Source organism: Euwallacea similis, chromosome 7 (assembly GCF_039881205.1).
Source record: "Euwallacea similis isolate ESF13 chromosome 7, ESF131.1, whole genome shotgun sequence".
NCBI classification, from domain to species: domain Eukaryota; kingdom Metazoa; phylum Arthropoda; class Insecta; order Coleoptera; family Curculionidae; genus Euwallacea; species Euwallacea similis.
Window position 1 is genome coordinate 2,060,101 of NC_089615.1, and position 15,935 is coordinate 2,076,035.

At 33.9% G+C, this 15,935-nt stretch overlaps 1 protein-coding gene across 1 annotated transcript in view; it reads right to left on the reverse strand.

Annotated features, from left to right (window-relative positions):
• Positions 1-2,624: 2,624 nt before the first annotated feature.
• Positions 2,625-15,935, reverse strand: part of LOC136410035 (uncharacterized) — a 37,440-nt gene continuing 24,129 nt past the window's right edge. Inside the window, exon 2 of the mRNA XM_066391942.1 lies at positions 2,625-3,308. Within this exon, the coding sequence (XP_066248039.1) occupies positions 2,929-3,308 (380 nt within the window). The 3' untranslated portion in view covers positions 2,625-2,928. The remainder of the gene's footprint in view (positions 3,309-15,935) is intronic.

The following is a 15,935-nucleotide window of genomic DNA, read 5'->3' on the forward strand; positions in this document are numbered from 1 at the left end:
CAAAGGCGGCAATTTGGGGATGTTATTGGCATTTACACGGGCCGTCGCTCCCAAAGAAGTTTCGCACTGAATTATAGCTTCTTTCTCTCGCCGTCAAAAGAACCATTAAATCTCCTTTATAATCCTTAATTGTCGGAATGGCCTTTATTAATAGATTGCCGCTGATTGGATACCCTATTATGAGAGGACGATTCACTCGGGGCAGATGGAACATTTGGCCTCCACTTCATATATTTCTGTAGGTTAGCTAATTCGTCTTGTCATTAGGTTTGGTTTATTAAGAATTGGACTAATTTTTTTTATAAGAAAAATTAGGATTATTACCTCTAAGTTGTGTTTTTATGATTTCATTGGAAACCTTATGAAAGTTCCTCTTTAGTTCATCTTAGGTTTTAGGTCACGTCTATGGTAAAATAGCTGGACAGTGAAGAACTTTTTAAAATTATTTGATTTTACCGTAAAGAGAACTTGAGTTAATTTTTTTTCATTTCTCAATTTTTGGAATTGTTATTAAAAAGATCGCATATTATTTTTATCATTTTTAGCAACGTTCAATTCTAAGGATTCAGCCAGACATCAATTTATTTCCGAACCAACGTTCCTGTTATGGATAAAAATCTGTTTTTTCTCTTGCACAAAATTTATTATTAACATTTAATCAACGAAATCATCAATTAATCAATCATTTAATAAATCACCTTCTGCATTAAAAAATATTTTTAAAGCAAAACTTTATTCAACGTTTTCACCCTATTTGATCTGAAGATTGTCTATACTCAATGACGACTTTTGTCATGGAACACCCTGTATTTATTGACTTAACTTCGTACACAACACGCTCCAATACCACAGACTCCCTTAGAAATCCACATCTCTACTGTTAGCTTACACCGAGCGTTACACATGTTTAACGTCGGTCCTAAACGTATTTCCGCTTGTCTCTTAAATTATCTTTTTGATTACATGAGATATGAAGTAATTTGGTTGGCGTTTGCTTCACACACGAGACACGATGATTTAAATGCCGATAGACGGACGTTTATTGCTCCTACTGGAACGAGTTTATGGATGGTTTATGGTGATATTTGAGAGTGAGTGATTTTTGAGAAGTTGCAGATTGAATTAGTATCGCGTCACAAAGAAAACAAGATTTTTTTTAGCATAAAGCGGTAAATTTTGGAATTTATAGTGGTTTGAATCTGATACCTGAAGGAAATTAACAAAATGTAATTGTAATTAGGTTAGTTTAGGTTAGTTTAAAAGTTTTTGATAGATCATTGAATAAAAATCTACATCAAGAATCTATGAAACTGATACTTGAAGGGATTTGGGGAATACCGTGATGATTACAGCCGTTTCTGTGATGTTACACCTTTAAGTTTGAATCTGGGAAGTTTCAGTAATGAAATGCAGAAAGCAGTAAATTAAAGATAAAGCTTCAAACTTGATGTATTTAGGTGTGAAAGAAAATCTAAATAAGGAAACTTTGAAATGATACTTCTGACGAGAGTTGTTGTTCAATTACATCGGCGTAATAAGTAACAAAACTTTCAAGTTTGAAGCTTGGAAATTCCAGGGTATAATTGCAGACATAAAATAAAACTTAATTTTTTATCTCTGCCTGTTGGATAAGTGACTAGTAAGATGACAATATCGTGTTTGTTGAGTTTGTGTGTGGTTGAGTGCCTATAGTAAAATCGTGCGTAAAGTAGAATAATTGAAAAATTAAGCGTTAAAGTGGAGCATTGATATCAATTTTGCATAGATTAAGCAAGCGTGTTCCTGGTCAGTCGACGGAAAATATTGTTCACTATCTTTTTATCTTTATTTTTCTCTGCTTAGTTTTCCAAATCCACAATAATGTTTTGCGTTTTGGACAACTCTTTTATACTTCTGTTCACAATGCCAAATAATTGCATGTTAAGCAACTGCACCTTGGACAATAAAACTACACTTTGAAAAATCAAACAGCAATAAAAATGTTTGTCGAATTTATTTACATTGAAATAAAATTCGCCTTACGTATAAGCAAGCTTTGTGGGTATAGACACATAATTACTACATTTTTACAATTTTAGTTCAATTTACAATATTGCAAAAGTTCGTCGTTGTGACGAAACCACTAATAAATATTACAAAATCATATAAATAGAATATACAAATAGTTTACACATTCATATCTACATTTAATTCAGACTTTACAGTTTATGTACAATTTTAATATGAATATAATAAATCAGGATTTGTTTAAACTAAATTTGAAACAGTGGTACATTGCTGTATATGGTTTGTTAACTTAAAAATGATTTTTTTTTAGAATTATAAACATATGGGACGTGTATGTAAGGAACCTTAAATATTCACTATATCTAAATCACGTTTTTTGATGTACAGGATGTTCCAAATTTCACCCTTGTGAAAAGAACTGGAAAATAAAACTGAAAATTTGATTGAGGAGCGCAAAGAAGGACTACTAACCTCCATCTTTATGGTAAACAATTAAATTTTTCCTTTTCAAAATCACGATTTGACATCATGATCAACTTTCTTTCTATGAAGACATTTTTTCTTAATATTGGAAAATAACTGAATTTTGAAAAGAAGAAAAATACATTTTTAACCATGAAAACGGATACCAGTAGTCCTTCTTCGAAGTCCCCTAATGCAACCTTCAATGTTACTTTGTACCTTGTACAAAAGAGGTTTATAAAAATGTTCATAATAGTATCAAATGTTTTGAGAAATGATCGTTCATTTATGGCAAAGCGCTTATCATGTGTAAGCGAAATACTGGTAGGAAGTCAATATACCTAATAAATAATGTTTGCGAAGTACTTTAAATTAACCAAGATTTTGATACAATCACATGTAACTTATGATGTTATTTATTTACGTCTCACCCTACATAAACATTTTTGAAACTACTACCTATTTATCATTAATAACCAAGTTTTTTGGGAAATCTTCCTCACTCATCACCACTTTCTTCTTAAGCATACCTAAGTCCTGCACATTCTCCAGGAATGTCCGGTGCGCAGTTAAGACTTTCGTGCTTTCCACGTCTTTCTTCAACTCTTCCATGTCCCTTTTCATTTTCGCCCTCCTGTTCTGGAACCACGTGATCACTTGAGCATTGGTCAGTCCTAAACTTTGGGCTATCTCGTCTCGATCTGCAGGGCTGAGGTACTTTTGGTATAAGAATCTCTTCTCTAACTCGAAGATTTGGTGGTTGGTGAAAGCCGTGCGTGACTTCCGTTTCTTCTTCGGCTGTTGCCTGTTATTGAAGAGGTTGAGGTGGTTCTGGCCATCTGAAACAATTTAAAAACTCGCTCAGTAATGCGACGGTAATAAATTAGCGATGTTATGACAGTATTAGCAGACCGCGGCCCTGACGATGATTTATGTGGTTTCAGTCGTGTCAAGTCGAATCAAAGAGATTCTATCGTCGGTCGGAAAAAATCATCTTCAAGACAAGAAGCAGAGATGTATGTTATTTTAAACGCGGCTGTCAACTGAAGACTGGAAAATAATTTATTAAATCGGAGCGACGGCCTGTTAAAAATAACGATCGTTTCAACGCGGCCCCTTTCTAATACGCTTAAGATCATCAGATTAGTATGGATGAATACATGCAAGGACATTGGGGGCTTCCTGTGGGTAGCAAATGATCCTAAAGATACCTTGAAATTAAACTTAAAAGCACCCCATGTTAAGTTATTTAGTTAATCGCTGCCATTATGAGTTTGTAAATTATTGGTCATTTGTAGGACGCGCATGATATTATTTGTTTTTTTTTTAATTAACGAAAGGCAAATGTTTTAAGTGAATGAAAGGCGGACGGGTTTTTCACAAAAATTGGAGATTTTGCCTCACGATTCAAGGTCCAAAAGTGTAGAGATCAAAAGTCCTCTGACTATTTACGAAAAATTCCGAAGAACCGGTTTGATGCCCAATTGATTGAAGTTTTAGATGGCACATAAACTTGTAATTAACTTGAAAACACAGCCTTGCTATTGGCTCGTATGACAGCGACTATGTGCTTTGATGCTTAATAAAAATTCCTTATTGTCGGTCTTGTGTATGTAGTATATTGAAGGTAATATTTAAAGAACTCGCGATATACCTCTTCGACCTCCTAAATTATTATTCTTATACTTTTCAGAATGAGTTTCATTTTGTATTATAGTTAGATGAATTAATAATTTTCTCATCGCTTTCTTTTGCGTTTTTTTCCAAGGCAAATCGCATTTTTTAATTTTACAAAACATTTAATAATGAATAAATAAATTTATAAAATCACAAAATAAATACATTTTTCAAGTTACACACGTAACTCCACTTTCCAAAATACTCCCTGATGTCTTTATAAGTGATTTGTATAAAAGTGGGTAAAATATGTGTGAGTCTAATTATCAACTGTAGGCTCAAAACTCACAGAGTAATTATTAAAATTAATTTAAGGATTCATTAAGTGATTCCTATGAAATATTTGACTAGAATTTGAAACTACTTACAGAAATATTCCTGAACTTAACTTGATTTTCTAAAACGAATTTCTGACTTAATTATTTTAACATTTAAAATCATTTTTGCACACAAGCCTGAATTAGGATGTATTTAAACTTTTTTTTAAATTGAAGTAAACTTAAAATTGAATGCCTAAAACTCGAGTAGAAGCTGAGTCAAATCCAGTCAAGCCCCCTTGGGCTGAACGACCTAGAAGGTAAGCTAAACGTTTTGGCACCATATTTTTAGCTTCGAAACATATCCAAAATTCCCTGTTACAAATTAACTGTTTTTTTATCTCGTTCTGCAATAATTCTCCGATGGGAAGACATGATGGCTCGTTCGCCCGATCCATCTCTGCACCCAAGACTAGGTTCTAAGTACCATCAAAGCAATCTCACAAACAGTATATTAGTAATAATGATACTATAGTTTTGAAAACCCATTTTAATTCAATTAAAATGAAACATAATTGGCAGGTGTGTATGTAACCTTGCGCCTGGGCCCAAAGATTAAAACGCCATTTTCAGCCCCTCTAATTCACTTTCAGCCGACATTTTTGGGTAATTGGCTGATTGACTAATTGGCCAAAACAACAATTTAATAGCAATGCTGGATAACACATTTGGTTTGCAACATCGTCACAAAATTTAATTTGTTATCTATGCTACTGTCCTGGATTCAAGCCCCTGCATTTTTCATCTTCAGAAGGGAAATTGTAGTGGATTATTGGTGTTAATACAGCCTAAGAATCTTCAATACGTAGCGAAAATTATTCACAATTGTTTGTTTATATTTATTATGACATTCCAGGGCCACTTTAGGCAAAAATTTCAAAATAATTCCATACTCAATAGCATACACAAAACCCCATTTTTTAATTAAATTGAATTGTATCTCGGAACATTTGCTAATATACAGTGTGTCTTATTAAAACAACGCATTTTAAGTAGGTTTAGTGTATGACTGAAAAATTTTTATGAATATTTACGAAGTTTAGATTATGGAAACTTCGTAAAAATATTGAAATTATTATATTATTATACATCCACTCATAAGCTAAAATTACCGAATCATTCTTAACACCACCCTGTGTTATTCTTTCCAGTCCGCATTAACCTGACAAAGTAATTACTAGCAATATTTTTAATTGTTCACTAGATAACATTAAAAAACTCTGCAAAGTAAACGTCCCTTGCTGCCTTAATTGGCCATTAGTTAATCCACTTATTACCAATAAACTTATTTCAAACGTCTCGCAATCAAGGCTTCAATTGAACACTCAAGAGTCCCAGAGACTCATCAGACTAATGAGGAAATAAAACTACAACCCTGATTTTGCTTTGAAATTGCTGAGGATCGGGCTTGCAGTGTATTAAATAAACTAATAAACCATCAATTCAATATAGGCAGTAATAAAATCAAATTGCATAAGCGTAATGTTTTGTATAATGCGGATGCTTACTAAAGGGGGTGCTTGCCTACGGGGTGTGACAATATGCTAGGTTAATACGTATTAATGATCCAAAGAGGGGAGATGGCTTTTAGGAATCCATCCAATAAAGCCTAACATGGTTTTCTGAATGAGCAACAGCGAGTCAATAATGATCTTCATAAATTAACTTACGTGATGGGAGTTAGTTCCACTATTTTTTGCTTTAATAACGCAATGGTTGGGAAAAAGTCCAAATCATTCTCAAACAAATTTGAAGAGTTGCGAGTGAATTTAAAGAATTAAAGATCGCTCTGAAAGAGGTTGAAACAATGCCAAAAAGCTCTGTCGGGTTCAAAGTGATTCTTGGCGTGTGTCTGGTTCAGGCAATAATTCTTGTGCACTGTAAATTGCTTTTAATTTTTATTAAACGCTGACTCTTAACAAACCCATTATTTCACAACTGTTAATCACTACTTACTACTTATTTGTGAAACTTATTGGCTACTTAATGTGCAATTTATTTAGGTACTTTATTTCGCTTTACTTGAGAGGATACTAACTAGACCCCGATATTGCTCTTTGTACTAATGCTTCTACCGTGTTTCTAATTTTATATTTGGATAGTATGTGAAGATATGCGCTGTTCTCCAGTTTCTGTTTTTTTTTTCATAAAATCCCTTGAAATTCAACAATTTAATGCCTAAGAATCAATTTTCAATTAAAAATGCTCTATTATCTGGTAATTGTTCGATAAAATTTCTCAGCTTTGAGTACTGTTCAGAACGCGTTTTCATCTTAGATACACCTACTTTATGTGTAATTTCCACGCTTCATTATTATATTGTTAGCACCCATTTAGAATTCACTGCATATCGATAAGAAATTGCAAAGGATTTTTCTTAATGTTCAAACATTTTAACTTGCACTCACCTCAAGTAAAGTCCCCATGATCTTCTAAATGAAAAACCAAGACAATAAGGAGCTTCATAAATTAACTTATGTGTTAGCTACACCATTTTTTGCTTTAATAGTGCAATGAATAAACTTTCATCAAAGTGGTTGAGAGTAAGACATTTCACAACGAGGATCTCGTGTTTTTCATGCCGAGACTCAATTAACGTCGGCTAATCTTGTGGCGTGACGACAACAATAATAATAATCAAAAATTCACCGAAATCTCTTTAAAAAAATTAATAACAAAAGCCAAAGAACAAGGTTTATAAGGCTTAAGTCAAGCACTGCTGTAGGTGAGGACAGTCGCGGGGCATGCAGTTGCCCAAACCAACATTCCTCCATTTAGTGCCTACATCAAGGTAGAAGACTGCGGTGGGCCAGGGTCGGCATGGTACCACAAAGGCGGCATATTAGTCACACCTGCCCGGTACTATCAGAGAGCAAAGCAGCGCATTACCCAGAGCCTTCTCGGTTCAACCGAAAGAATGATTTGGCATTATCATTAATAATCATAATACGTCGTAGCAGTGCCAGTTGTCTTCATTCCTTTGCATTTGCCATTTGGGTCGTTTACCATGATTAGCAAAAATACGGTTAAGGCATAAGGAGACCACCCATTGAATTTAGTTGTATAGCACGAGGTCTAATAAAACGTTTAATTGGAATAAAGGCTCTTGCTCAACTTGCTCAAAAGGAAAGTCTTGCGTAACAAAACAATAGAGAAACCGAAATTATTCAGTTATTAAGAAGCCAAATAGTGAATGTCCTAAATATGAATGTGGTAAGACTTTATTAAGTCGTAACAAGTTACTTGCGTGAAAACCACAAATTTCTTCCAGGCGTATGCTGTGGTCGATTTGCCACTATTTGGCGACGTTACAAAAAACGCCATATAATACGAAATAATGCGTCTATTGAAACATTAAACATTTATTTACTATAAGGAGAAACCAGTGAATGCGTTCTTTATATCAATCGTGCCTTTTTTGTTATTCGTTTAGCAAATCTGAAGGAAATAAACATCGAGAGAAAACAATGGGTGGAAGCCTGAAAGTTCTGAAGACTGACAAAAACGAAATTGGCTTTTTTGGTTGAACAGCAGTTTCCGGGGAGATTTTGAATCGAGTGTGGTTATTCAAAGTTAATTTAAATTAAAAATTATGATGACTTCACCTAAGAAAAATCTATCGGTGATCCGTTGCAAAACCGCGACATCCATCCTGTGGATCAGAGAAAACCTCTTAAAATGAGGAAAGTGATTTAGTTCGCTCAGAGTGATTTTGTTCAAATTCGGTAGCCAGCCCCTCCTAAGTTTCCCTAGTCTCAGTCTCTCCAGTCTAGCAATGTACACCCCTATGCATATATTGGGAATACCTACCAATGACTCGGTATGTAATAATGGGACTCACCTCTCATAGAATCAGTACATAATGCTTTATTCCCCAGTTTTATTTCCATAGTTTCATTTACATGTCTATGGGGATAGTATTGACATATAATGTTCTTCCTGGGCGTGCGTTTCGAGTAAATTTCTTGTCTATATAATTGTCCGGTAAATAACCTATCCCTCTAATTTTATACATCAAAAGTGTCATCTGCCTCTGTCATTTTCGTCACATATGTCACGTATACTGGCATTATTGAAGTTGACTGTCAAATTTAAAAATGGGTAGGACTCATTTAGACCTGTACAACTGCCCCTTCTTTATTTTCTTTATCGAAAGCAGCCTATTAAATTCGCCCTGGGAGATCATAGATATCCTTAGCTTAAACCTCGCCATAAAACAGATCTCTTGCCTTCATGAGAATTATTCTTTTTTTAGATATAAAATCTCATTCTAAATATTACACACACATCATTCAATATCCATTTGGACAAATAACTTCTGAGTGTTCTCAACAAAACCTATACGAGTTTCTCTTCCAGACATTAACTCGATGGAACGCGAGGCAATACGTCTAAATCACCAATTACCACCCGAGAACGATCTTCTTTTGTTAAGGGGCCATTTTGTTGCGTCGAATAACTAAAATCCACTTTCACAGTTCACTTATTTCATTACCAGGACGCTTACGATATGTGGGGAAAACGTTACCAGACTTCGACTTGGTGTTCTGAATAAATGATCCAGTTTTTATGATTTTTGGGGTACTACTTATAATTAATACGGGACTTGGTGGAATGGATTTTTAGAAATATCTAAGTTGATTGTCAATTCCTGAAATACTGGCAGAATTTCAGGATAATAGAGAGAAAAACAAGTGTAGCCTCCCTTCTTAACGGCGTTTTCGACTGGATTGCCCCGTAGTTATTCATGTTTCTATACAAGGTGTTTCTGAACGTAGTACCATAAATTCAACTACGTATTCTAGGTCCTAAAACATGACGAAAACTTCATATAAACCTATATCGAAAAACGCTTCGTTTTCGAAATACAGGGTGTGAAAAGTTGGTTTATGATTATGGTTTTTTATAAATATTTTCGAAACTATTCGAGATTAAGTAATGAAATTTTATACCTTATTGCAACTTTTTGTGCTCTTTCTGAATTTTTAGAAGGAAATTGCTACATTTTAGCAGGGGCGGATAGCACGGGGGGGTAGTGCTTAAAAAGTGTCTATACTTTTTTGTACTTTATTTTATTGGCGATTTTATAAGAAAAATATTAAATTTGAAGATTTTTACACAAAAAAGGTACTCTTGTTGAAAATCAAAATATTCAACAGTTTTCGAGAAAATTGAGATTTAATAAATCGGTGGATGGTACGATTCATAAACATCAAATTTAAAACTGCGTTGGCTTTGAAATGAAACATTAAATGTATTTGACATTTTCGTACATCGAAGAATAATAAACTATAAATATTACAATTAAAACCCAGTTAACACATTCTCAAAGTATCCACCGTTGGCCTGTACACATGCTCGCAGCCTTTTCTGCAAAGAAAACATTGTTCTCGGTTGATGAAGTAATTGTTGGAAAGCCTGTTGAACACGGTATTGTAGATCTTCTAGGGTCTCTACTGGAGTAGAGTACACATTACTTTTTAATTGTCCCCAGACGGTAAAATCAAGTGGGTTTAAGTCTGGGGACCTAGGAGGCCAATGAATGGGTGCATCAATGCCACGACCGATCCATCTGTTGGGAAAATGAGTATGCAGCCATTGCCTAGGCTCTCTACCATAGTGAGGAGGAGCTCCATCATGCATAAACCAAAGTCTTCGCCTTGTTTCAAGGGGAATATCTTCAAGGAACTCAAAAAAATCATTCCGCAGGAATGCGCAGTACCTATTTGCATTTAAATTTTCCGAAAAAAAATGGTAGCCAATAATTCTATTACTTAAAGTTGAAGCCCAAACATTAATTTTAAAAGAATGCTGGTAATGCGTAACTCTGGTTGCTTTGGGATTTTCTTCTGCCCAAATATGTGAATTGTGCGTGTTAAAAATACCAGCCCGTGTGAAAGTAGCCTCATCTGTGAATATGATCCTTGACATAAAAGTTGGGTCATTGTCATTTTGGGCTAATAACCATTCAGAAAATTCTAGTCGAGGACCGAAATCGTCTGGAAGAAGTTCTTGTACCTGGCGCAGATGAAACGGGTGAAGTTGTTGTTCTTTGACAATTCTCCATGCTACTGCAGGTGAAATATTTGTTTGCAGTGCTACTCGTCTAATACTAATTGCGGGATTATTTTGCAAAATTTCTAAAATTTCTTCCTCCTTCCTAGCTGTTCTCACTGTACGCCTTCGTCCAATATTACTTCCTTTGGGTTTGATGAACCCAGTTTCACGACAACGCCTTTCAACTGCTAAAATTGTTCGTCGATTTGGACAGTTCCGATTAGGAAACTTTTCCGCATATCGTCGGACAGTTTCTTGACTATTTCCATAGCACTCACCTAATGTTAACAACATATCTGTGTACTCTGCATTAGAAAAAGTATTCATTTTCTTTAACAATAGTTGAAATAACAAAATGTTCGGGAACGAAAAACCACTAAACTTTATTAATAAATGTTGTTATGTACGCAGGTGTGAAACAAATTTTTCAGTTTCATTTCAAAGCCAACGCAGTTTTAAATTTGATGTTTATGAATCGTACCATCCACCGATTTATTAAATCTCAATTTTCTCGAAAACTGTTGAATATTTTGATTTTCAACAAGAGTACCTTTTTTGTGTAAAAATCTTCAAATTTAATATTTTTCTTATAAAATCGCCAATAAAATAAAGTACAAAAAAGTATAGACACTTTTTAAGCACTACCCCCCCGTGCTATCCGCCCCTGCTAAAATGTAGCAATTTCCTTCTAAAAATTCAGAAAGAGCACAAAAAGTTGCAATAAGGTATAAAATTTCATTACTTAATCTCGAATAGTTTCGAAAATATTTATAAAAAACCATAATCATAAACCAACTTTTCACACCCTGTATTTCGAAAACAAAGCGTTTTTCGATATAGGTTTATATGAAGTTTTCGTCATGTTTTCGGACCTAGAATACGTAGCTGAATTTATGGTACTACGTTCAGAAACACCTTGTATAGTGTCTGACAATTTTTAAAACAGATTAAAGGCTCTTAGTCGCCAGTTGGAAGCAAGGTGGTTCAGATGAAATAATTTAAGTTAGCTCTAGAATTTGTTAGATTTTGTGAGTAGAAACATAACTTCTTACTGCGTTCATCATTTAGTTCTTTCCAATGTATAGTATTCCTCTTAAATGGCACTTTCTGCACAATTTTGTATCAATATTGTCAACGAAACTTCCAGAGCCGATTCGTTGGATGTTCCGCGAGCACGAATTGATATGATTACTTAATATTTTAGTTAATATGAGAATTTTAATTCAGTTCCTGTTGGGTTAGATTATCATATAACAAAATGATGCGTTTAAAAGCTGGACACAAATTTTCAGTTTCTGTCTTCAACCGGCAACAATATACTGTTTCTGCATGAATTTTTACAATGGTTCTCGGTGCCATCTAACTGTAGATCGTAAATGTAGACTGTAAGTAAAGTTAATTGTAGAATTCATGTGACAGGTCTTGACTGATTTTAAAACGAAGAAATTCTTCGGCTTTAAACACTCAACAATTCCAGTATACAGGGGATTAATTTTTTTTTTCATTTTTACTTTCTTGAGCGCAACTATATAGGGTGTCTAGAAATGACGATGAAATATTTTAGGACGTGATTCTAGAGATTAAAATAATTTTAAAAAGTTCTTATAAACATACCTCAAAAATTGCTTCTTAAAGAGGCTAGAACCCTTTAAAAGAGGATCTCTGAAGAAGTTTTTTTCGCAATATTTTCGAAACTGTTTGCTGTTTATGAAATTATACGAATACCGAATTATGAAATTCGGTATACTTTAATAAGTTGGAATGAGGAAACTTTATTTGTCTTAATAATTGCAGATTTTAATCAGGGGCGTCACATACAAGGAGTCTCTTATGTAAATCTTGCCTTAACTTTTTTGTGTGTGACAATTCTTTATTTTTGAAATCAAATTACCGATTCTCAAATATTTTTTAGTAAAAAAGGTCCTCTTATTTCATCTCGTTAGGATGGACCGTCTTCCAGAAAAATGGATTTTTGTAAATTGATGCGCGATTACAGGGACATTGAAACGCATCTTAATAAACATAGTAGACATCTTTGTAATAGAAATGTTTTTTATTAACCAGCAATTATAAGACAAATATTAGTAATGGTTATTCATAACAAATGTTGAAAATGTCAAAGATAAAAGTTAAGAGTGACATCCACCTACTACGTTTAAAATGCATTTCGATGTCCCTGTAATCGTGCATTGATTTAAGAAAATCCATTTTTCTGAAAAACAGTCTATCCTAACGAAATGAAATAAGAGGACTTTTTTTACTGAAAAATATTTGCGAATCAGTAATTTGATTTCAAAAATAAAGAATTGTCACAAACAAAAAAGTTAAGGCAAGATTTACGTAGAAGATCCCCTGTATGTGACACCTTTGATTAAAATCTGCAATTATTAACACAAAGAAAGTTTTCCCATTCTAACTTATTAAAGTATATCAAATTTGATAATTTTAGCACAAACCGTTTCGAAAATATTGTGAAAAAACCATCTTCAAAGATACTCCTTTAAAGGATTCTAGCCCCTTTAATAAGCAATTTTTGGGGTACGTTTATAAGAACTTTTTTAAATAATTTTTACTTTTAGAATCGGCTTTTAAAATATTTCATAATTATTTCCGGACACGCTGTATAAAAAGAATTTCATTTTTTATTATTTAGTGTTCTGTTCAAAATTTCTATTTGTTTCATCAATTTGGGATCAATTTGGAGGTAATATTATATATCAAGTAGGAATATTAAGAGCTAGCTAATTAGGAAATGCAGAACCTATAAAAGCAGAGATGAATTCCAAACATTCTATGAGGAGTCTCAATTGCAATCTTCAGTTACAGATATTAAGAGTTATGGCTGCTTGGATAATAACACTCATAACTAATCTAACAGTTTGTCATAATAGCTGACTATTTCTAATGAATATCTGTCATTGCAATTATAAGATTGGTCCCTTGATTGAACTAACATGTAAATTATGAGCTTATTAAAAATATGAACGATAGTCAGATTTGAGTCGAATTCAGTTTATTATAGGATATTTGCCATTTCAAAAAGTCAAAAAACTTTTACATATTCGAAATACTTTCTCTGCGTTTCTAATGTTTTTATTAGTTTTTTTTCTTGAAAAAGATATTCGACAAATACAAAAAAAGCGGATCTTTACCTGAGGAACTAAAAGGCAGTGAAATAGATAAAATCTTAGATTCAATGAAAAAAAAAACCATTTAAGGCGAAGTGAACAACAATAAATAACACTGACAAATTAGAGGGACAAATACTTGAAGACGGTAAAAAGTTTTACATGACTAACGTTGCAAACACTTACCGAAAGATGATACTATGACAACTTCAGTAAACGTCAAAGGAAGTCAAAGATTCATCTACAGAAATTGACATCACTTAAAGAAAAGTTGTGATGTGAAAATGTCATACAATAAAGGAAGAGGGATGGATTAATAAGCATGGAGAACATTCTACAAGATATATAATATTGAGAAGAATCAAATTGGGAAAGTTGGTGAAAGTAGAGAAAGGAACGTTGAACAAATAGAAGCTCGAAAACCACGAGTTTTTATTTCACTTGATACTATCAAATTAGAACGAAAAATATTAAAAAGACAGTAGAACATATGCTAAATAAAATTAAAAAATCCAGATAATAAAAGTCAAACAGCTTGGTCCATAATTAAAGAAATTTGTAGTAGGCTGATTATAAACCCGAGGCAAAAACCTAGGATTGTAAATATACTGAGGTTAGTAACTTTAATTAGTGTTTTATCAGTGTTGCTCCAAAATTTGTGTTGAAACTACAACTCATACCGTTTTACCAATATTAGTTTATAATTCCCAGACAGAGGAAAAAATTCTATAAATTACAGATACATTTTAATATATCAAGTGGTGGTCCCAAAGTGGAATCTGATAAGTCACAAAATAAACAAAGAAAAACGGAAAAATAAAATAACAGATAAAAAAATTTAAAAAAGTCTACTCAAACGTATAGAACATAGTTTTATCGTCATTCACTCTTGGTCGAGTTCTTGTAATTTTTAATTGCTGTTTAACTTGCATGGAAGTGAAATTATAAATTGTAATTAAGTTCCATGCCTGACTTGCTTAAACATGCATTACCACGATAACGATGTTTGGATATCAAGCTAACCTTAAACTCCAACTAAACTAACACATTACCAAAAAAAGGGGCGTGTGTTTTCCTTATCGTCCTTTCCATCTTTGACCTGATGCGGTAAAAAACGGCCACTTTGGTCGGAACCCACTGATCTGTCATTACGATAAAGCTCTGTTTATGGTGGAACATAAAACAGTTCCGCTTTAAGTCGGCCATTTTAAGCGCGGAGCTTTTTGTGTGTGCCAAGGCAATAATAATAATAATAATAGTTTTCCACCATATAAATCTTCTATTCGAAAATCCCCGTAGTCTCTACTAAATCTTAGGTAATTGGATAATTCTACTGTAGCGGCTCTATTTCCATCGATCGAAGACTGTTATTTTCTTCGCAGCCCACAAACAGTGGTGCAATCAACGTTAAATTCGTTCATAATGACCGCGAAAGTGATTGTAAATAGACAACTATTAGATGTGGTGGGTAACAGAGTTTTCTTTTAAAATTGGAGTAAGTCTTTCACCGAATAGATCCAATCAACGAAAAAACCAATAAAACACTTAAAATAAACATGTTAAGAAATCCCAAATAGTGTCGAGTTGCAGCTGAAATGAGTGCATTAATAGACTGTTGACAGTTGAGTACACATGACTTCGCTTCGGATTGTTTTAGGAAACTGACAAGGCGGCGCTAGAACCATTTCCGCACTCCTATAGGCCTCAAGGGGATTGGGAAATTCCCCTTAAAGCTCGAAACGATGAGTTGTTGATTGTTTTCAGGGTCTATGCTCACTGTTAGCAATTAAAAAGTACATCAAACCTATCGCCAAACGGAAACATAAACTCAGTTTTATGGCAGCCAAAGTGGATCAACTTATTAGAATATAATGTTTCACTTAAGCAGGAGATAAGTAATGGAGGTTACAATGTAATTTAGTCATAAAACTGTACAACAAAGCTCCATAAACCTGGCCACAACAATGGATCGTAAAAATGAGTCGACTTTAGAAAAGTGTGAATTGACCGACAGCTTGGACTGCAAGCGAAAGTAGCCATTGTCATTGCTAAATGCCAGTAATTTATCAAAACATTACAAAAACCGAAAACTTAGCTTTGTCTCTGTTAGGATTCGAGCCACAGAAGCCCTAGAGGGCCTCAATTTGCGGTCCTGAAAAAATTCTCTCACGCCATCCGCCGTGTTAAGCAATAGAGAAGTCAATCTAAAGACAGGCGAATATTAGGTGGGCCGTTTTACCGCACACACAGGAAGCAATCATTATTATTCTTTTTGATTGTTAAGCCC